The sequence below is a fragment of the Anas acuta genome, chromosome 2 (genome assembly GCF_963932015.1).
Source record: "Anas acuta chromosome 2, bAnaAcu1.1, whole genome shotgun sequence".
NCBI classification, from domain to species: domain Eukaryota; kingdom Metazoa; phylum Chordata; class Aves; order Anseriformes; family Anatidae; genus Anas; species Anas acuta.
Genome location: NC_088980.1, coordinates 107,451,335 through 107,474,531, shown reverse-complemented (window position 1 = coordinate 107,474,531; position 23,197 = coordinate 107,451,335). Strand labels below are relative to the sequence as shown.

The following is a 23,197-nucleotide window of genomic DNA, read 5'->3' as shown; positions in this document are numbered from 1 at the left end:
GTAAAGATTTAACTCAAATTAGACATATTTCCAATTTCCTATTTATGACTTTTATTGTTCTTCATCTGATAAGAAAACATTTATTACCTTTAATGTGAAGCAGAATCTCTCTTTAATTCTTTCTGTAAAACACTAAATGTCTCTGCTGTTTATTTTGATAGAAAAGCCCATAAAGAAGCATAAAACCTTACAGGTTGATGCAGTGGTCTGCAGGTTGGGCAATATAGTTAGAAGATTTCTAATTAATTTCTTCCCCATCTTATTTTTATAGGTATTGAAATTTTTGTTTGTTTTTCATTTTCTGGTGGAAGAAATGAAACACCTGATCCTCTGAGTTCATTTGTTTGTACAAATCTAGGTCAATCCTGTAGCTTCATGTACTATGGACAGTGGTAGCAAAGTATTCCCACCTCAGAATTGTAACATTTGACTGCAGTTTTGAACAGAACTAAGTTACTAATGAAAGGAAGGAGATGGTATATGATCATCCCATCTGTTTGTTTAGAAACAAGACAAGCAGAGATGCTTCCAGTGAAAATTCTTACATCTTTACAGCTGTGAAGTAGAGCAGATCCACCTCCAGATTTGGGATTATGTTTGATTCACAGGCTGTCAACTATATTTTTGCTAGCTCTGTCAAAACATCTGTGGAACCGAGCTGTTGTATTTCTTTTTAGTATATCTGAGGCCATACTTCATTGTCTTGCATGGAGGATTTGTCAGCTTTAGTGGACCAATGGAAATCAACCCATATTACTTTAAAGTACTTCTGATTTGTTTGCTGTAGGTCCTGAAATCCCATACCTAGGTAAAAACAAACAAATAGATTTTATTGAGATGTTTCCACAGACTCATAGAATAGTTTGGGTTGGAAAAGACATTAAAGATCAACTAGTTCCAAACACCCTGACATGGGCAGGGAACATCTTTGATGTGGAAAATGGGATCACAGAAAAGCGTGTATGTGTGTATGTATATTTATATATGTGTGTATATGTGTGTATATATATATATATATATATATACACATACACATCTTGAAATATTAAAAAAGTTTGTATAGTTCTGCTGCTAGGACTTTTCTAAATGTTCATGCTGTCTTCTGCATGTATCCTGTAGAATTGCAAATATCTCAATGGAAATTGCAGTGAAGTTTGAAGAGATGCATCGAGGCAGATCTAGAGCTCACCTTATAGAGCAATGTAGATGTCCTGCTGGTTATACTGGATTCTCCTGTCAGGTACTAAATCCTCAAATCCTTTCTTAGTTAGATAATAAAAAAGTCACATAAATGGTTTTTGTTCAAAACTGTTGGCAGCCATGTTTTTTTTGTTTGTTTTAATTGTGCTCCCCTTACACATAGAGCTGTGCTCCAGGATACTACAGGGAGAAGCCTACAGAACTTGGTGCAAGAGAGTCTCATACTATGATAGCACGTTGTTTGCCGTGTCAGTGCAACAATCACAGTGAAACCTGTGATCCTGAAACTGGAAAGTGCTTGGTATGTACATGTTATGCATTTTTGCATTGGTTTCACCTGGGCATATGATGGCTGTAACCTGTGAAAGGAGTTTTTGGGAGAAGTATGTGTACGTACAGTTTGGAAAAAGTATAACTTCCCCTCCATCTCTACAAAAAAATAGAAAATCTGAGTGCTAATTTCCTTAGGGGTCCATTCAGTAAAATTTTCAAGCTTTTTGAGCATCGACGTCTTCAAAATCATGAATTATTTTAGGTTTAATTTCATTTTAAAAACAAGTTCTGTGTATCAGTTCAATATATCTGTTTATTTTATTTTATTTTATTTTATTTTATTTTATTTTATTTTATTTTATTTTATTTTATTTTATTTTTTATTTTATTATTTATTTATTTATTACCTGTGTTACTTCTAGTCTTCACTTTCTTGGCCTGGCCAAGGTCTGCTTAATCACACAAAAAGGTGTGAAGTAAAAGGAGTAAGGCACACCATACCACAGACTAGGTCGAAGTCAAATTCTGTGTCTCTACTGAAGAGAATATATTTCAATTTTCTTTAAATACATTTTTTAGTCTTTTTTTTTTTTTGAGACTTCCAGAGAATAAAGTAGGCTAGGGATATGTTTCAGCTAAGTTAATTTTTTCACTTCCCTCAGTTTGTTCCAAAGGTTGCAAAGAGGGTCCACTTATGACTAACACATTGCCTCTTGTCTTGTCAGCTAACCAAATACAACATGCTGTCAGTTCTCTGCTACAGTTTAATGAGCAGATATTATTTCCAAAATTTTTTTTCCTAACTTTTTTTTTTCAGTTGCTTTGCTTTTTTCCAGTAGTGAGTTGGTTAGTTCAAAGTCTTCTGCTGATTTTATTTTTGAAGCCATTTTTTAAATTAAGTTTCCTCAGTCCCTCAGGCTTTTTGTAAACTATTATTTCGCCTAAAATATGAATCTCATGAGTAAGAATGATGGTTCTCATTGCTCTTAGGCCAAAACACATGGGCCTTTCACACTAAAGAATAATAGTCATTCATCCTCTCAGACTCTCATTGGAGGGTAGCAAGTCACCCACATGTTACAATTGCTCAGAGATTTCCATCTGAGTAGTGTAGGCAAAAGAAATGGTTTTCACCTCTGACTTCTGCTCCCATACAGTAATAGACTGCATTGTTACTGCTTACTGTACTCAGCTAACCTCTGAAATCTATACACTCACAAGTAGAAGAATCATAGAAAAAAAGGAGAAAAGAAAGAAAGAAATTGAATTTTATTCACTTAGGATACTAGTCAATTAAATTATGTTTATATCACTGATTTAGTGTTTTAACATTAATAGCGCTGGCTACTGATCAGTACTCAAATTAAGTATAGTGTCTGTGAGTCCTAATGGTGATTGTTGTTTGGCTTATAGCAGTGAAATGCTTTTGCTGAAACACTGATTTTTTTTTTTCTTCTTTTTGGTCCAGGTATCCTATTTAATTTTTCCATCATTTGCTTTTTTTTTTTTTTTTTTTTTTGCTTTGTATTGTGATTCCCTAGCCTGAATTGGATTAATAGAAGCAGAAATATATGAACCTTAATGGAAGTTGAGAACAGATATTAGGTCAGCCTGTCTGCTAGGGCATTCACATAATGGAAAATATGCTGGCATTCTGCTTATTTTTGCATAAAAAGTCCCTCTACCCAGAGAATGCTGACCAATGGGTGGTGGCATTTAGAGGCAATTGTCAAAGACCTTAGGCATTTATGGATTGGGGAGAAGATAAAATTCCTCTTGTTGTTTGTTGTTGTTTTAAACTGTCTGAATTCCTTTTCTTTTGTGTATCAGAACTGCAGAGATAATACAGTTGGTGATTACTGCAATGCTTGTGCCCCAGGATACTATGGTAAAGTAATTGGATCTGTCAACGACTGCTCTCTTTGTGCCTGTCCCAGAGCCAACCCTGTTAGGTAACCAGAACTTATTAAATCCAATATATATTTTAGCATTTCATTTGCCTTGTGGTGTATGTCCCATCTCCTACTCCCCCTACTCTATGGCAACAGGAGATTGTTATTGTTACATGTTCTTAATCTTTAGTCATCTGAAAGCTATCTATTTTAGTAAGTAGAACTTGCATTCTGAGTTTTTCACATCTAGTGATAACTTTGTGAAGTTTTAAAATAAAAAGATTAACTAATAGATACATCTCTCTATTCTCTAAGGATAGATCAGTCACACAGAAGATTTTATGGATAATGGAGTAAGATGCTCTGACGTATTTTAGTTTCAAAGGTGGTTCCCTTTCACTCTGCTCTCTTTCCTTTTCTCTTCTGTAAAATGGTGATAAAACAATAGCTATAAATCAAGATGCTGATTGCTTTGGAGTATTTTTGGCAGCGGGCTTTACTAGTACAGAAAATCTGAGACCTCCTCTGTGCTCAGGGTGCTGATCATTGGCCATGCAGAGGGCTATACAGAGGTAGGAAACGGTTCACACAGACAAGGTTTACTTGAAATTGGCTACATCCTTAAGGTGGTCACCAGAACTTTCCTACTGCAACAGGACATAGCTGACAGCCTCCATTCTGGCACACAAGAGGCATAACTTCTCTGCTGCTCTGGGGAGGGTGAAGTGGGAGAGGTCACTAGTATTAAATGACTCATGAAAAGTCTCTTTCAATTTGTTTATGCAACATCTGTTTTTCATTGTCTTATCTTTCAAACTGAAGGTCATAAGATGCTTTAGCATAGTATACAGTAATGGATTTGCATCAGGAATGCAAACTTTTAAATTCAAAGCACTCATTTTAGCCCATTGCATCATATTGAGCAAATGATGCTGTTGCTTACAAAATTTGACCTGTGGCTGAGAGTTCTCTGTCATTGTATGTTTTCTTATTTATGTGCTAGCAGGTATTTGTTTTTCCTTCCTCCAGTTTTAGTCCCACTTGTGTTCTGAAAGGTGTCCAAGATTACCACTGTGATGCTTGTCTCCCAGGATATGAAGGACAATATTGTGAAAAGTGAGTTGTACACATTGTTCCCACTTGTCCCCAAACTTCAAGGACAGTTTTGATTAATAAAATCTGTATATAGTTGTATATAGCTGTTTATAGTTGGAATTGATCATTCAGTGTTTATAAATAGGCATATGAAAATGTGCTCAAGGATTTAGAGTGACTTGTTAGTTACTGTTTGGAAACTATTAATTAAAAGTCTATCAGTGACTCAAATATAACATCTGATTTTATGATGATCCCCTCTGATGTTGATGTCCCATTCTTCCCATTGTAGGTGTTCCCTCGGCTATTACGGTGATCCTCAGCTGCCTGGAGGCAGCTGCCATCCATGTCAATGCAATCCAAGTGGCTCTGTTCATGTTAATTGTGACCGTGCCACTGGCAAGTGCCTCTGTAAGCAGGGAGTGACAGGACAGCTCTGTGAGGAGTGTGAAGCAAGGCATCTTCTTGTGGAAGGAGAGTGTGTTTGTAGGTGAACTTTTTCAGTGGGCTTTAGTTTGTTCCAGTGATACTTATATGCACATTATTATTACTTGAGTGTTTTTATGTCGAGTCCTATTCTTTCTATGAAAGAAAGGAATATTAAGAGCTTAATATCTCTGTAAAGCAGGGGGGTGAAGCTACATAGACAACATGTAGAGGCCCCTTCAAACCTCAGCTATTCTGTGATTCTGTGAACACAGAGGATACTGCAGTACAAACCATAATATCAGACAAGCAGTTAATCCTTAAATTGGCTGAGGTAGTACTACAAACAAATTTAAGTTCTGTATGAGACAGTGGATAGCAGGATTATCCAGCAAGTGTGGTAATCTGATTTTATAATGAACTGGGAATAATGAACTGGAAAAACTCAGGTTTTGCTTTATACAAGTGAAAAAGAAATAGGGTATAAATGTAATTTTACCACATGGGCTTGGATTCCCTGTCTTTAGAACCTGTTTGGTGAATGTTAGTGGCATCACCCTGTATTTACAGCAATACTGTTAATAGATGCAATATCCATATTATATATATAACAAGCAGCTCGGTAGCCAGCAGGATCAATGTGGCTTGAATGTGTGCTAACGTAAGGAGAGTGTATTTGGAATAGATCCACTTCTGGGGCAAGTGTGGAAGAGCAATAGTACAAACCTGTATATTCAAAATTACTGAATTCTATCAGTTTTAACACAAAAAGTAAACGTACATACTGTATAAACAACAAAAATAATCACACCAGTTTGTTTTTTTAACACTAATATTGCTTTCCTTTTCTGAAATTCTCTAGCTTGTGATGACAACTGCACAGGAGTTTTGCTAAGTAATTTAGATAATCTCAACCAAGCCATACTTTCAGTGAACCTCACTGGTATTGCCCATGTGCCCTATGGGATATTGTCAGAGCTGGAGAATGCAACAAAACATCTGAAGGTAATACAATCACACAAATAGTAGAAATATTTAGTCACACCTTTAAAGCAAAACTTGCAGCCACTCACATGTGCCAGAAGTTTAAATGAAGTCTTCTTAAATTCATGGCTTTAATATGTGTGTCTGTAGGTGACATACCAGATCAAGATCTTTACATTTGTTATAGAAATACATCTTAAGCCGCTTAGATCCCTGTATTTCTTTCTTTGTATTTGTTGTACAAGCATTTAAATAAATGCCTGAATATAATTTTCAATCATCTCTGATTGTTGAATGTGCTACATGTGCATGTTACACCTGGATTATTAGGATCCTTAGTATTGGCCCAGATTTACTGAAAGTCAGCAGCATAATTTTCAGCAATGAAATAAACACCTGGCCAGGTCCCTTTTTGGTCCCTTGGCTAAAGAGCTGTCAAGGCTGTTACCTCAGATTCCCGGGGAAGAAAGAGTCTGGCAGGCTGTTTCCCCGTTATGCAGGGCTCCTTGGATGCAGCCATTTGCTTTCCTTATAGTTATGTGGCAGTCCAAGTGTCTTCCTCTGCACTGTCAGGAGACAAAAGTCAGGCAGAATATTTATGTTGGACACTTTCAGACTGCTCGTTGCACGTTTTACCTCCCAGTTTCCTGCTGCCTTAAAGCATGAAATACCACGTTCTGTGGTCTTAGAGGTTCAGTTATTGTAGGTGAATGTGGACTCTGCACAAAGTCAGAGGTAAACAGAACTATTCCCTTCTTCATGACTACTAAAATAAGCATATTTATCAATAAGAATCTGCTGAGCAGTAACTTTAGCAAGGGAAGCGCTAAAACAGAAGAAAAAATAGCCTCTTTCTATTCCACTCTATCACAACAAAATCAGAATAATATAAGCCTTCTTGTACTGATAGATTTTGCAAATTAAGAGTTTTAATTAAAATTTAATTATTTAAAATGTGAGGTAGGCTGAATTCTGATCATTGTGCTTTGAACTATTAATAATTACAATATCTGAAGGCAAGCTGGGTTAAATAACATGTATCTGTGTCAGCAGAGGCAGTCTTATCCTTTAGTTTTAGATGCTAACATTTTAGTTATAAAAATTCAGTTATGCCTCCTGTATGCCATGAAGGCACAAACATACCAAATTATTGTAATACTTTAAGGATGCCATTGACTTGCTTCCTCTAACTGTTTTGCATTTGTGTAGGAGCATCATCTTCTGGGAGCATAAATATTAATCGATATGTAACATCTGTTTAGCACTTCAGTTATAAAACACTCAAATCATATGTAAAACCAAAAAAAAGTTCAAATTTCTGGTTTAATACATACCTTTTTGTATTAAAATCAAATCAGCTGTCACTCTCTTGTAAGTGCACTATTTAAGGGATCTAAAACTGATACTAAACCTCTTGTGACTTAGTTTATTCTGTTTGTGTAAGGCCACAATGTTCTTTGAGCAATTTAGTCTTGAGGATAAGTTAGTAGTCTCATAATTCTTCTGTTTTGGAAGCAAGTATTCCCATCCTTCGGGCTAGTGAAATATTTCCTTTACTGTTTGACTTGTACAAAAGTAACTGTACCTGGAAGCTGGAAAATCCCTAGTTTTATTTATGTGAATTACAGGTACTCTCTGAAGGGCTCTCCCCTCCATTGTATCGAATCTTTACCTCAAGCTGGTTGCTCAGGGACTCATATTCCTTCTTTTCTGGGTGTGGATTTTCAGTAATGAGAAAGTTATCAGACTGTCTACTCCTTATTGTGTCTGCACCTCTAATCCATCTGAGTACATCAGTAATTCTGTTTTTCTCATTAAAGCCCCCTGCTTTACTCCTCATGACATGCCTGGGCATATTTGCTATCCAATTCTGGGTTTCTGAACTCAGCTTTAAAAAAAAATATTACTTTGCCTTGTCCCGGGAGCCTCAAGAACTTCAGCTTCTACCGCAATTTATCTCACTTATTTTTTCCTCAACCTGAGAAGACTCTGAAATTTTCATTTGACACAAGGCTGTGTGGTAATCCTGCATATTCCTTTAAAAAGCTGGGCAAAATGATACTTGTTGTGATGTTTATAATGGTTCGTTCTGAAAGATCTGAAATCTAAACCCAACTTTTTCCCAGACATGCCCTTCTTGTAAGAGATTCCTTATATTGTTTTGCATCTGTAGAGAAGTGGTATTCTGTTGCAGGCCTTGACTGTATCAAATATGATAAAATTGGGTACAATGGCCTATTTATTGCCATATAGAGCAGTTTTGAGGTGGCCTTGAAGTCATATACAGACTATTATTGATGAGAGGATCCACAGGGCAGGGTTGCTTGTGTTATTGGAGTGCCAAAAATCTTGAACTTCTGAGTGCTGTGCACTGGATTTGACCTTGAAACTGCTCCAAGGCCATCCTCACAGATGTACACTAAATACAGCTGTTTTGACAAGCTGCTGAAACTGTAGCAGCTGTGGGACTGGATGGAAACATTTAATTTGATGGGCCTTTGAACTTCTCAAAGTAGCTTATTTGGAGAGCTCAGACTGGTGAAATGGAGAATCAGGAAAGCAGAACATTATGCTTCCCTCTTATTACTTGATTAAAAGTGAGACAGCTGGATCTAGAAATTTGTTTCCTTATCTAAAGAAATGACACACTTTGTTGCATCAACTCCTATGTATGTCTCAAGTGTCTTGCAAATCAGTCATTTAAAGAATATAAAAATGGTGTAAATAGTGTGCATAGTTATTTTCATCCCATACATTTTCTGGACGCACAATGAAGTCTTTAAATTAGTGTGTTGTTTCTTATAGGGGTCTGTTATTTCTAGAGAAGATCCAGCTTACTCATTAGCTACAGCAGAAGAAAGTCTTCTGAGTTTATCAGGAGGTTTTGCTCAGTTGCCTGAAGAGGTAGGTACTGACGACTTTGTTCTTAGCCTTTGTGGAGAGATCTTTTGAGTCTTCATAGCATTGTATATAAATGCCAGAGTGTTGTTTAGACATATATATATATATAAGTTGAAGAACTGAGTGACAGAATTCTGTCGATTCTGTAGTCTTTATGGGGAAAGAAATTAATTGACCTTTGGAAATCTTCAGCAGACTACAGTGTTTTATGATATTGTACAGGAGATTTACATTGTTTCTGTTGAAGCTCAGTAGCTTTTTAATTATTTTAAACACAATGCTATAAATATTCAGCAGTGACATAATTTTAAATTAGCTCCACATGCTAGAACCAGCGAAAAGTTCTTCGGTTTTAGGGCCTTAAATAATTTCTGAGAAAAAAAAAATCTGCTGAAAACCCTACATTTATGTTTTTTGATTTTTTTTGTTTGTTTGTTTGTTTGTTGTTTTTGTTTTAACACCAGAAAAGCTTTATGTAGGAAATTGTCACTAGTTCTTTGTCCATTAGTTCTCATTTGATCACCACGTGTACCTATAGTTTGCCGACCATGTGTGACTAAGATAACTAGGCGCTTGCACTAGCAATATTGTTGTTGCTAAGAGTGATTGTCTTTAAAAGTACGTGGTGTCTATTATATTAAAAGAAACAGCTTTGGTAATTACCTAAATTATATGTAAAAAGTAATTGATAAAAAAAAAAATCACTGATATCAGGGGCTGGAACTTTCAAAATAATGAAGTTGCAGGCATCTGAAAGCATGGAACTGTAATTTTTTTGACTCAGTGAGATGTGCCTTATTAAAAAATACTGTTTCCTCTCAGAAAGTATTCTCAATATTGGGAATAAATGTAAAAATTGTAAACAATTGTCATTAAAATTGATAGTATTTTAACAGAAGTGTCAAAGATTATCTCTGATTTTATTCCAGTCATCTAGAATTTTGAAAAAAGCTTGGCAGCTTAACACAATGACTCAGGAAACCAGGAATAAAAGTAAAGAACTGATTGGGTTTATTGACACGGTACATACAGCCATCAAAGGTATTCTGCTTTTAAGATATCACCATTTCTTTGCACAATTTACAAAGGTATCTCCTTTGTAACTTTTTAAAGAACTATTTATTTGCACAGAAATGCTGCAATTTGTGCAGGAGTTTCACATACTCTTTTATTAGTGCTATGACTAAGTCGTTTATTCTCTTATTTAGTACTTGCTGAAGTTGCAGTGTCACTAAATGAAACACTGGATCTCCCACTGCCAAATGCTACATCTCAGAGCCTTCAGGATGATATTTCTGCCCAGCTAGATGCATTGCGCAAGAAAGATTTTGGTCAACAGTACTACAATGCTACCAGTCTCCTGAAGTAAGCCTAGTCTACTGGAAACTTTGTTTCACGTATGTTTGTACTATGCAATACTGCTTCTTTGGGAGAGATCTGGAGAAATTTTGTGCCTTAATAATAGGCTGTGCTATTATAACTAGCCCTGCTGAAGCCATATGAACTCTGAATTTGTGGTTACCTTATTTGAAGATACTTCTGCATCTGATATGAAACTAATATAGCCAAAGCCCGTTCATTCGGATGTGATACAAAGATGTATCACAGTAAGTGAAAAGAGTCACTGATTTCAGTTGTAATCAGATGTGAATTTGATTCAGATCTGGCCCTAATACATATGGCTAGGAGATATGGTAGAACAGTTTGTCAGCTGCAAGCCCAAGAGTTGTCAGATCTACTTAAGGACATGATAATAGATAGTCAATGGAATATGTATTGACTAGATTTGCAAATGAAATGAAGCCAAACCAAACGTCAGCATTATGAGACACTGTTTAAAATTTGTATTTATTATCTTGATTTGCCTGCAATTAAAGGCTATTTTAAAATGGCTTTTGAATTCATTATTTATTGGTGCTTGTTGCCAGACTTGGCAATATAAAACATTAGCTATTCCCACAGTCAGCATAAATTTGGAAGTGGAAGGCTAGCTTCCACTGACACTGTGAGAGTAGTAGTGCTGGCTTCAAGGGACAGAGGTTTAGATCAGGAATATTTCTGAAAAATTGCTTTTTCTTTATTAAATCCTTTAGATTAGGCAGAACAGTTTTTTTTTTTTTTTTTTTTTTTTTTTTTTTTTTCCAGATAGGATATCTGATTTTTTTTGACAGACTCCTGTGCTTTTCTTTGTACTGAATATTAAGCTGTACAGCAGCTAAACGGACGTGAAAATGGCATGGGAACGTACTGTTTATTCTTATAATTATTAGGAACTTGAAATAGCTTTTTTTCACTTGGTAAAATGTCTAATGTCCTGTCCCATATTAAGAGAATGTTCTGACTTTCAGCATCAGCTTGAGCTGTTATACAAGGCATTCATAAATTAAGTTTTTCAATTACATACTCTGTTGAAATTCCTGAAAGTTCTCTGGTAAGTCCTTTGACAGAATGAAGGAGAGAGTTAATAAGATTTATTAGATAGTCAGCTCTGCAGAATTTATCATGCAGTGCAGCTGTAAATTCAAAACTGACTTAAATAAGCAGCATTTTTCGGAATGCAGAAGTTACCACATGGCTTATAGTGGATTGAACTTGTGGCGACATACTGTTAAGCATCACTCATAACTTAAGTCTCCTCACGTTTGCCATGTACGGTAGAATTTCCAAGCCATTTGGAATATATAATCTTTTTACTGTATACTGAAATAGAAGTCACCACTGTCTTGTAAAATATGTTAATTCTTGTAACTTTTTAAGTTCATAGTTTCTGAGTTTGAAGACTCTGAATTATTAGTTTGAAGCAATAAATGCAAAAGCACATCTGCTATTCAATATGAAAGATAGAATGTATCATGATATAAACTATGCTGCTTCTACTTTGGCTAAAGATCAATATGATTTGAAATCAGATTAATAGGGACAAAGTACATAAATAAAATGTCACTTACAGGAGTTAATGTGTGCAGCATATGTGCATAAACAAAGAGAAACAGAGGAATAGACTTTCAGGATCATTTTCAGTTCAACTTCTTCAGTATTAGAAAGTGTTCAAATGGATATGCAAATATTCCCAAATAAACTAGTTGAAGAGATTAACAACTGTCTAGATCTGGGAAGATTACCCAGGTAATATCTCTAACTGATTTCAAAGTATAAGTATAGAGATGGTTTCTTTCAAGAGTCATTCTAATTATGCCGTTTATTTTTATTTGATATTTAAAACTTTCAGGATTCTTGCACATGTATCTTACAGTTCTGGTTACTTGCTTCTTTCCAGTGTCATTGCTTTTAATTGATGATTTGATTCTCACTTTGCCAGAGCTGCAGAAAATTTGTTGCTCCGGGTTCAAAAGGAGTATCTTAGACCCCAGCAGGAGCTTGCTGAGCTGAAAAAGAATGCAAGTCAGCTCTTATCAAAGCACAGCAGCAGACTGCAAGATGCCCAGGATCTGGTGAAGGAGGCACTGGCTAACATCAATGAGACCAATCGCTTGTTTCCTCTTATCTCTAGCAACCTGGGAGAATTAAATGTAAGACTGGACAATCTGCATTGTTATGCAAGAAATAGCAAATTTGAAATTGTGTTTATAAGTTTCTTTTTTGACTTTCATAAAACTGTACACATTTAAACACGTTAATCTGTGTAATATCTTAAGAACTCAAAACAAACCAGATCCTTGTTTGAAAGCAAACAAAAAGATTATATAATGTATGAAATTATCTGCACTAATTAACTTACAAACTACTATAAAACAATTGTTCTATGCTATAGGAAAAAAAGCTGAATATAAAGGAAGGTAAAGAAGCCTCAACCATGCTTATTAAAGAAGGAAGGATCCTAGTGAATGTTGCTGCTTCTGTTGTCCAAGATGTAAAGAACTCTACATCTGTAAGTTCTTAACATCCTTTTTGACACTATCAAGTGGATTTTGTTATTGGAAAACAAAAAAGAGGAAAACATTTTGTTCGACAGAACCTGGAGGTCCACCAGGATGGGCTAGTTCTATGGAGTACCAACTTGCGACACCATGTGGATGAGCTGGTGATGCAGATGTCCGTGAGAGGAGTGCTCGACCTGGTATACAAAGCTGAAGATCATGCTGCCCAGTTTCAAAGACTTGCAGATGCACTGGAGAGGTAACAAACTCAGGGAAGATGAAATTGTGAGAGGCTTTATTTACATTATAGTCAGATTTAATTTAAATAGGTAGTAGTAGCTTAATCCTAGTAGCTTAAAGGGAACAAAATCAGTTTTTATCCCCCATTTCATTTCAGTTGCTTTTCACCTCTAAGGTAGTGCACAGTGTCTTTATGAAATGATACAGAGGGGGTTGACAAGTCTTGAATTTCGTGTGGCTGACTTACACAGTAACGAGTGAGTTATTAAGTGCCCAGTGAATATATCATGGCATGACTTGAAAAGCTTGTGGTCTGTGTATGAATACTTCTTTGACAATATATCACTGAATCTCATCAAGAAGCTATTCTTGCTATGCCTGCATTATTGTTGCTATCAAAGCATCTTGCAGAAATGAGTGGGTTGCAATCCCAAATGGACTCAAATGCACTCTTAGAATTTTCAAGTTGGGAAGTTATTTGAGTTATTTCAATGGAAATACTTTGTCCCAGGAATACTTGCTAGGACTCTGTCTTATAAAATCAGCAAACGTGTGTTTAAAACTTAACTCTTACAAGAATGGAAAATTGACACGTATTTTAAGTTCAGGAACAGAAGACTGTGCTTTGATTAACACTGAGCAAGTCTGCTGATTTTGCTGCGGCCAGACAAATCCAATAAAGCAAAATTTGATATGGAATAGCTTTCAGATGTTCGTATTTCTTCCTTGATTCTGTATTTTGCTTTGCTTTTGAGTTCCAGCTAGGAATGTGTTTCTGTTATGTTATGTTTAGGCAATGTGATTTGTTTGTTCTTCATGTAAAATGTCTATGCCTAAGTGGCTTTATAAATTGAAAAACTCACCATAAACAACAAGGAATAAAATATAAAATGAATTGGTTTAGGTTTTCAGGTGATTTGGAACTGATTTCTTGGTTCAAAATAATTAACTGTAATGAAAGCCTTTGTGTCACTTTTGGGTACATTAAATTTTTAGAGTACATCTTTACTTTAGAGTATTCTAGAAAGATGTGCATGTTGTAAATGAAGACATAGAACTTGTTTATGTTTCTTGATTAATAAAAAGAGAATTATTTGTTAATCTCCTGTTTAGTGGCCTCTCTAAAATAAGGAATGTGACTCTGAATGCAACTGCTGCTGTCTACACCCACTCCAATGTTAAAAGTGTGATTGAAAGAACAGAGAGTCTGGCAGATGATGCATCTAGAGTTGTGAATGGCCCCTTGGATCTGGTAAGTACCGATACTAGTATCTTAATTAACTTCCCTACCATTTTGGAGTATTGGTTCTTGTTTCTTGCACTTGCTGGAATCTGGGTCTTTTTGATGATGGCAGCCTTTTCTGCTGGCTAGAGTATACTCCATCCTGAATCTATTCTCAAAGGTGGTAATGGTACCAGATTTCAGTTCTGCTTACTTTGCTTTCATCTTTGCCAAAGTACTATTTATACTGTGATTTTTACATCTAATGCATGTTTAGCTGGACTAGATTTTGTTCTGTGTGTTTATCATCAGTCATCTAACATGCATATCTGTAGGATTTAAGTTGCCAGTCCTCTGGTGCTCCCTTTCTCTTTCAGAATTATTTAGCCATCTTCTTGCTTGACCTATCCCTATTCCACTTGTATCTGGATATTCCCAACCACAGTTGTTTTGCCTAGTTGAGGACATTTCATATTTTTGTCTTATCTGTCATTCCTCTGCCTTGCAAAAATATCAGGTTGTTATTAAAACAGTAGATTAGTAAATCCTGACAAGTTATTATTATTGTCATATTGTTCTGTTTTTTCTCTTTTATCTCTTTGCATGTTTCACGATTGTAAACCCAAGGAAAGAATGAGCTACATTTTACATGTGTCATGCATATTATTCCTGCAAACATAACAAATGCATATAATGCATATAATGTGATAGTGATCAAAATATAATTGCTTTGTGAGCTTGTTTGTTATTTTATGTTAGTCTGTCTTATTAAAACTTCACACAACATGAGTATTTTTCCAGATTTTCTAGATGGAGAAATGGGTTAAAAGAACACTTTAAAGACTGGAATTTTCAAATATTTCACTTAAAGGGCTCAGTGCTGAAAATTTTGACTTAGAACTGGTACTAAAATTACTGTTGTTCCAAAAGGCAACAATGAATCAGTAGCACTGTTCAAACTAGAATTTAATAGCTTTTGTTTCAATCTTTTTTTTTTTTAAGTGACCCACAAAGAGATTATTACATCACACTCACGGACAAAAGGTTACAGCTTGAATTGTTTTTATTTATGCTTTATAAAATAATAAATAGAATGTCACATAAATAGTGAGAATAATCAGTAACTTTCAGTAGACATCCAAAGATACTTAAATGTTTTCAATTGGACTGATTTCTATTATTTTTCTTTCTTCCTTAGCCAGAGGAGTCTCTCAGTCTTCTTGGAAAAGAAGCTCTACTGCTTAGCTCCAAATTTCAAAATGAAGCAAAAAATCTGAAGAAAAAAAGTAATGGTCAGTTCTTTAGATTTCACATTTCTGCTTCTATTTCTTTTTCTGTATCCTGCTTATGATGGATTTATTTTACCTTATTTTATGTTTTTAAATGAGCATAAGGTAAGTAACAACATTGCATATGAATATACATGCATTTTTATACAACTGAGATTATTTTTGTGTTCAGGATTCAAGTATTGTTTTACTTTTTTGGTAAGAATGTACTTAAATAAACACTTTAAAATTAACCTTTACTATATCTCATTTCATAAAGCATTCAAAGTAATATTTTCTTTAAATCACTGTTTTTCCGAATGCTATGAATCATTAGGGTCTGTAAATAATATTAAATAATAAATAAATTATAATAATTTATAATTAAATAAATAATATTGTAAATAATATCGTTTTTCTTGATCCTTTTACACAGTTGAAATACAATAATAAGATGAATACAATAACAAGATGAATTTTTTTTTTTGACTGTAAAAAGTGCCTTTTGGCTCAGCGTCCTGTTATAAATTCCAAAATCCTTTTAGCTTGTTGTTACTCCAGAAAGATCAGCAAAACTTTTTAGTTTGCACCACAGAAGTTCAAAACCATTTTGAACACGACTGTTTAGGAGCATCACCTGGCCCTATGGAAGCTGTGGACAAAACTGGGCAGAAGATGCATGTTTCACAAAGAAAAACAGTAACTGTAAAACGGTCTTTGCTTTGAGTATCAATGGCTTTTAGAAATGTATAATTTTTTTGTAATTTGGATGGACAGAATGCACACCTTGTTGTTCATTCTGTTCTACATATTTTCGTTATTAGTGAAAGTATTCTGCAAACAACTCACAAACAAGAAAAAAGAAAGACGCTCCTCCTTTCAGTTTCTACTGTCATATATCCAAAAAAAAAAAAGTCAAGAACATCATAAAAATTATAGGGGTTTGCCATCTTGGAAACATTATAATTGATAGCTTTCTCCCTGACTATGTTTCTACGATTTCAATCTGACGGAATTGTCCAAAAAGGATAGCTTTGCATGGAACAGCGCCCACAGGAGTTTATCTGGACATACTGCATTAATTTTAGGTTAATGTTTTTAAAACACTCTTTCTGTTGAGGAAAACAAAGTTTTATTTGATTAAATAACCAAATTCTTATTATCCTTGTATGTAGGTTTTGTGTGGACTGTATGGTATTTGTTTATGCACAGAAAAATCACAATTATTTTTTCCAACAGGCCTTGTATTTGAATTGAATGGATTGAACAAAAAGGTAGAAAAGATTCATGAAAGTGCTATTAAAATTGTCAACCAGCTTAATGATTCCCTGTTGACACTAAAAGCGTTGCCTAATGGTAAGTTAAATCGGTATTGACGTTCTTCTTATTACAGAACAGTCTAGTACAATCATAATAAAATCCTGCCTATCATCTGACGGGAGAAACCTAGCAACAAACTAGACTGGAGACTCATTTAGCTTCCTGCCTTACAAGGAATATTTTCCATTTTTAGTAACCATAAAACATAATTTGATTATTATACAGGGTCTGTAGTCTGATTCCCATTTCACACTATGGTAAATCAGGAGGGGATCTGAAAGCAATGGAATTACACTAGTATGAGAAGAGAATGAAGTCCTAGAATATTTGATCCCACATGGAGAGAAATTTTATATGACGTGATGTTTTGCTTTCTTTTGATATCTTGTTTCAAAATCATTTCTTCTCTGCTACCTGTCTTATCATGTGCATCTAAATATTTTCTAGTTGTAAATGCTGAATTCATTTAGCCGATGAAATGTTCTTTTGGTGTTTTTCCAAAGCAAAACCAAAAAATCCCTTTTTTTAAAAAAAAAAAAGTCATTATTTTGGAGAAAGAGGAGTCCTAGAGCTTCACTGAAGCTAGTAAAGAAAATGTCTTTCATGTTGTGAAAAGGAGGGTCTGAAATACTTTTACCAACTTTTATTTTTTATTTTTCTTTAAGGTAAATGAACACTCCTAAAGGAGTGCATGGGTTGTTGGGTTTTACTGTATCTCCAGATTAGAACACTAAGTCCAGAGCTTTAAAATACCCTTTTTATTGCTCAGGCTCTTAACTCACACTAAAGGGTGATATTAGTGACGACGTTACACTGGACATTAATTGCAGGATGCTATCTGACATTAAGGTACACGTTAAAAATGAAGGCATCATTAAAATCATGGAACAGCCCTCCTTAACTCATAGCTTAATGATGTCTGATTTTAATTTGTTGTTTTATTTCTTGAAGTTTTCTGGTTTTTATCTGGACAGAGATTAATGATGGTATTGCCCTCTGCCTAGGGTAGTGGTAATGAGGAAGGACCCCTGCAGACCGAAATCGGGCCTTTTGTGCCAGTTGCAGCATCTTCCCTCTATTCCTGGCACAGGGACTGTAAGGGGCAGGCTGAGAATTGAGCAGTATGCTCACTTTATAAGTGCTCATATCCAAAAACAAAGGGTGTAATAGGCCTTCTGCCTTGCCAGCTTTCTGCAGGATGCAAAAAGTGAGTTTCAGACTAGTGACTTGGGGTGCCAGCATTTGTTCAAGGAACTTAAAAGCTGTGACCTTGATGTATTCAGATAACCTCCCTGTCGGAACAGACAGAATGAAGTTCTCCATCACATCATTCTCTGTCTACATTGTTTTCAGAGCTGGTCACAAAAAATGAAACTTCTTTTTTACCCCAGAATTCAAACTTGGTTTAATCAATCTTTTTATCAAAAGACTTGAAAATCTAAAGTGACTAGACTTAATTGAAATTGCAGTATAGTCTATTATGTATATATATTTGAGGAATATAGTATTATATATGTGCGTATATGTGTATGAGCAGACATTTACATCTATGGCTACACAAAATTAAGTATCAATATCAATAGGTCTTGGTTTGGAGCTCCTCTTATATCCTGAAGTAAACAAAGAGATAAAAATATAACTCTTACTATAAAAAGCCTATAACTGACAGCATTTCTAATGTTTTGATTATGGCTATAACTGTGTTGTTATGAAACAGGCCAGGCATTTATGCTCTCAAGTATTCATGAAAGCTGTGATTTTATTTTTTTAATCTGTGAACTGCCACTGTCTTTCAGGTACAAGGAAATATGTGCTTGAGGTGAAAGAGCTGGCTGTGTCTGCAAACACCAGCACCGTGGTGGGTTTAAGCCACTTTGGGGACTTCAGTCAAAAGCTCCTGAATACTTCGTCTACATTGTCCCGAGTTAATGACACATTGAGGAAAACTAGTGAACTTATAACTGATTCATCGAAAGCTGGTAAGTTTGCTGCTTCATTACTCTGTAGAAATGTCACTGCTTGCAGAAACAGTACTAATATTAAAGTTTAATAGGCATTAAATATGTCTGATGGACTGAAAGTTTCATCCCAGTTCAATAAAACTGGGCTAACTTTTTAGAAGACCTCTAGAGGAGTCTTAAAGGATGCCTTTAAGTATGCACATTCCTTACTGATATTTAACATTGCTGAAAACAAAATGGTCAGAAATAAGTTAACTATTTTAGCAATTTAATATTTCATCATTTCTCTTTCAACCTGCTTCAACGTTTCATTTACATTTTGCCAGCAATCACAGCTGAAAAACAAGTTAAAGAGGTCAAAGCACAAGCAAGTCTTTTACTTAATAAGCTGAAACCTCTGAAAATGCTAGAAGAGAACCTCAGCAGAAATTTGTCTGAAATTAAAGAGCTCATCAGCCAAGCCCGCAAGCAGGCAGCATCCGTAAGTACCATCACTGCAGACTTAACTGGCTTCACTTTCATGTTTAACACAGAATTTTTTTGAGAATTTCTTTGAGGATTTCTGTATCTTTATTTTCTGAAATCATTAAATTGGCTTTTTTTTTGATATATGAGCTTTTGACCAAAGATTTATTGTTATTTTCTGAGGTATTTGAATAGTTTGATCTATTGGCTTCAAATCTCATAACTGGATGAGTGAATTATGACACTTTTCTTTCTTCTCTATCTGGGAATCTCTTTTTTTAGCGATACCTAGGAGACTGATAAGATCTAACCCCAGTAGCAATACTAAAGTCACATGAAAATATCTCAACAAATTGCTTTTATTGGTTGGTCAGAAGCTAAGTACATATTTCAGAAATATATGCTGTGTACACTGAAGCTTGTTTGGATTCCATTTCCTCTTTTCCCCACAGATTAAAGTTGCGGTGTCAGCAGACAGAGATTGCATTCGTGCCTACCAACCCCAGATTTCATCTACAAATTACAACACTCTGACCCTTAATGTGAAAACTGCTGAACCAGATAACCTCCTTTTCTACCTGGGTAGCAATGGAAAGGTAAGTTTCTGATGTACGTTCATTGGAGGTGATATTAATCAAATACTTTAAATGGCCATATATATAGTTTTTTCCTACTTGAATTCAAACTAAGAACCTAAATGTGGCTGCTTGCAGACAAAAGTGGTCTCTAGGGGTGGAAATATTTTTATGCCTTTGACTGATTCCATGGAGATCCTCAAAGGCAGAGAATAAAAGCACTTGATTTGTTAGCATTGCTTCTTGGCTGTGTCATGAATCTCCATCTTTTCCCGTTCTGTGTATTAACCTCACAGAGTGTGACACTCTGTGTGATGTTTTCATATAGTATGCTGAAGTACATCAAGCATTTTGTTATCATAGAGAGGACTGAATTTGGCCCTCATGAGCACAGCACATCTACCCAGTTGAAAAGGAGCATGACAGCTTAGTGTCACATTGCCTTTCTCTTCCTTCCCTCTCTAATTCTAATAAATGAACAGCTGTTACTCCATTGTGGCACACTATCATGTGATAATACTTTTTCATAGACTGGTTCGTCACTATACATATACTCAGAAAGAAGTTCATATTTGTATGTGTGTATGTAAACAATATCATGTCTTTATCACGTCTTTATTTAAAAAAAGACTCAACTGCTTGTCTGTAAGCTGAATTTCTTTGTTTCATTAAAGGTTTTTTCTTTCACTGGGCTTGATTTCACTAAAAGTAAACTCTAAGGATGTGGGGACATGAATCTGGAAAGATTTTCTCAATGTTGCATGTTAAAATCAAATATATAGAATAGAAACAGTATGCTCAATATGAAGTATTTAAAATAAGCACTGCTGCTTTTCAGACTGACTTCCTTGCAGTAGAGATGCGACGTGGTAAGGTAGCTCTTCTTTGGGATTTGGGCTCTGGATCAACAAGAGTGGAATACCCTGATCTTCAAATTGACAACAACAAATGGCACAGAATACACGCAACCAGGTAGTTAAAGTGTGAATGACATTATTATTGGAGGTCTAAAAAGACAATCAGAAATAAGTTCGGTGGAAACTGAGATAAGGATTTTTTGTTTTGTTTATTAAATGTGATTGCTGTATTATAGAAATGTCCATCTACTTAGTGAACTCATCAGAAACCACACAAACCATCTGCTGAGTTTTCTAGTGACAAGATGCTTCTTATCCTTAAAGAGAGAAGTTGATAGCATGTGCTGATTAAGCTTGGTGTTTTCTAAAACTGTTTATTATTATTTTTGAATTGGCAGGTTTGGAAAAACAGGTACACTCAGCATAGAGGAAATGAACTCCAATCAGAAGTCTTCATCTAAATCTGCAACCTCTCCTGGGACAGCCAGCATACTAGATGTTAACAAATCAACACTGATGTTTATCGGAGGACTTGGGGGGCAAATCAAGGTTCAGTTCTGAAATCAATATTCTGTTATATGTTATTTTTGTGATGTTTGAGATACACCTTTGACTTAGCAATAATTGCATGAGTTAGTTATTTCATCAAGAGATGACAGGTACTTTGAACCTAAAGTAAAGATGCTGTAAGGAAGTTCTTCAGTATTCTGAATTTAGTTTTTGCCTGGAAAATTCAGCATAAATTGTTCACCAGGATAGGCTCTGTGTGCATGTATAACGCATAGATATTACATGTTGAACTCCTTTTTTTTTTTTTTGTGGTTTGTTCTTCCATGGCTTCTTTTGGCTTGCCATTGTTCATGCAATGAGAAATGTGAGTAGGTCAAGGACATAGTTATCTCACTTTTTTACTTGCTGCAAATATAATCTATTATGATTTAAATGGTAATTGTTAATAGTTATGCTAAGCCATGTTCTTTTATTATGACTTAAATATAACTAAAATTTTAGAGTTCAAGAAAAATAAGCAAGCAGAAATTTGGCTGTATAAATTTCAGAATACTTAACATTAATTGTTTTCACAAAGTATTTCTCTTACAGAAATCACCTGCTGTTAAGGTGACACATTTTAAAGGGTGCATGGGAGAAGCATCCCTGAATGGCAAATCTATTGGTCTTTGGAACTACATGGAAAGAGAGGGCATATGCAATGGGTGTTTTGGAAGGTATTTTTGTCTTACTCTTTTGAAATAAATTTAGAGTCATGTAGAAAACATATTTCTGTTGCAGCCAAAAATAACAAACTCAGGCAAATTGCAGTGCTTCATTGATCATTAACTTACAGTTCTGAATATGTTAATCTGAATGTGCTAGTGGTGTCAAATAACTTAATTGTGCATAATTTTATCACTTATTAATACTTTTTTAATAGAGTTCTGTGGCTGTGATCTGTTTTGTGCTCTGAGTGGGGACTGTCAGTAAATCAATATATTTTGGAATGTTTGCCTTTCAGTAATTTGTAGCAAGATACATTTATTCTTTCCAAGCATCAGAAACACTGTAAAGCACTCTTACTAAAAAGTCCAAAACTGTAGCCACTGAGCTTGCTACCCATTCCTGTGTGTGACAGAGTGAAAGGTGATTGCAGACTGTGCTATTTTTATGTTTAAGGAATAGAAAAGAAAGTTGATTGTTTTCCCTTTTGCAGAACGTTTCATGTAGAAACAGCAGAGGGTGCTGCTTGATTGGATGAGATATTTTTACAAAATCTTATATTACAGAAAAAGAGGCTAATAGAAAATGTATTGTAAATGCTCTTAGGCAAATCATTTTGATAAATGTATCACAAGTTTAAAGTAAGAGGGTGTATGTTGTAGCAATTATTTTATCTTCTATATATCCTTCCCTGAGGCTAAAATATGCATTGTGAGATTCTATAATGAAAGTGGCCTTTGGCTGGAATCCTTTAGTTATTTGTAACATCAAGATTCAAGCTTCTTTCTGCACTTTCTAATCATACTGCCTAGGACGTGCACCAACTGATCTAACTTTTCTTATATTTTATATAAAAATGACTGGAAAAACACAAATCTTCAGTTAACATTTTAGTTCTCTTTTCAACTTCCATAGCCCACAGGATGAAGACACTTCATTCCATTTTGATGGCAGTGGATACTCAGTTGTGGAGAAGGCTCTTCGCTCAACAGTGACTCAGATAATAATATTTTTCAGCACCTTTTCACCTAATGGGCTTCTTCTATATCTTACTTCAAATGGCACTGTAAGATTCGGATTCCTAAACTATCAAAATTTGTGTTTAGATCACTTGATAATTCCTCGCTTCAATTTATCTGTGTTAAAACAAGTTATTATCTTTGTATATATTATCATCTGTGATTGATATAATGAGACAAAGGAACAAGAGAACATGAACATGAGACAAGAACTCTAGAGATAACTCTTTAGAGCAAATGTTCATATATACTAAGGCCAGAATTAAGCAATGAAAAGAATTATCCATCCATTATCCATTTTAATTCTGAGAGAAAAATTAATGGTTAATTAACTAAAGACAAGAACAAGAAGTAGGGATGATGAACTAGTGGTGTTTTTTGTTGTTGTTGTTTGTTTGTTTTATTT

General features: G+C 35.0%; 1 protein-coding gene across 2 annotated transcripts in view; it reads left to right on the top strand.

Annotated features, from left to right (window-relative positions):
- LAMA1 (laminin subunit alpha 1) overlaps positions 1–23,197 on the top strand; it is a 102,287-nt gene that overhangs the window by 62,744 nt on the left and 16,346 nt on the right. For both annotated transcript variants that reach the window (XR_011092930.1, XM_068671582.1), the window contains exons 28-49: positions 1,120–1,240; positions 1,364–1,501; positions 3,304–3,425; positions 4,395–4,481; positions 4,753–4,946; positions 5,749–5,891; positions 8,676–8,774; positions 9,701–9,812; positions 9,980–10,136; positions 12,091–12,301; positions 12,544–12,660; positions 12,745–12,908; positions 14,003–14,141; positions 15,310–15,403; positions 16,619–16,735; positions 18,496–18,678; positions 18,987–19,141; positions 19,578–19,721; positions 20,539–20,672; positions 20,956–21,106; positions 21,659–21,783; positions 22,688–22,838. Coding sequence is in view for 1 of the 2 variants with exons in the window: in XM_068671582.1 (XP_068527683.1) it covers positions 1,120–1,240; positions 1,364–1,501; positions 3,304–3,425; positions 4,395–4,481; positions 4,753–4,946; positions 5,749–5,891; positions 8,676–8,774; positions 9,701–9,812; positions 9,980–10,136; positions 12,091–12,301; positions 12,544–12,660; positions 12,745–12,908; positions 14,003–14,141; positions 15,310–15,403; positions 16,619–16,735; positions 18,496–18,678; positions 18,987–19,141; positions 19,578–19,721; positions 20,539–20,672; positions 20,956–21,106; positions 21,659–21,783; positions 22,688–22,838 (3,058 nt within the window). In the remaining variant the exon portion in view is untranslated. The remainder of the gene's footprint in view (positions 1–1,119; positions 1,241–1,363; positions 1,502–3,303; positions 3,426–4,394; positions 4,482–4,752; positions 4,947–5,748; positions 5,892–8,675; positions 8,775–9,700; positions 9,813–9,979; positions 10,137–12,090; positions 12,302–12,543; positions 12,661–12,744; positions 12,909–14,002; positions 14,142–15,309; positions 15,404–16,618; positions 16,736–18,495; positions 18,679–18,986; positions 19,142–19,577; positions 19,722–20,538; positions 20,673–20,955; positions 21,107–21,658; positions 21,784–22,687; positions 22,839–23,197) is intronic.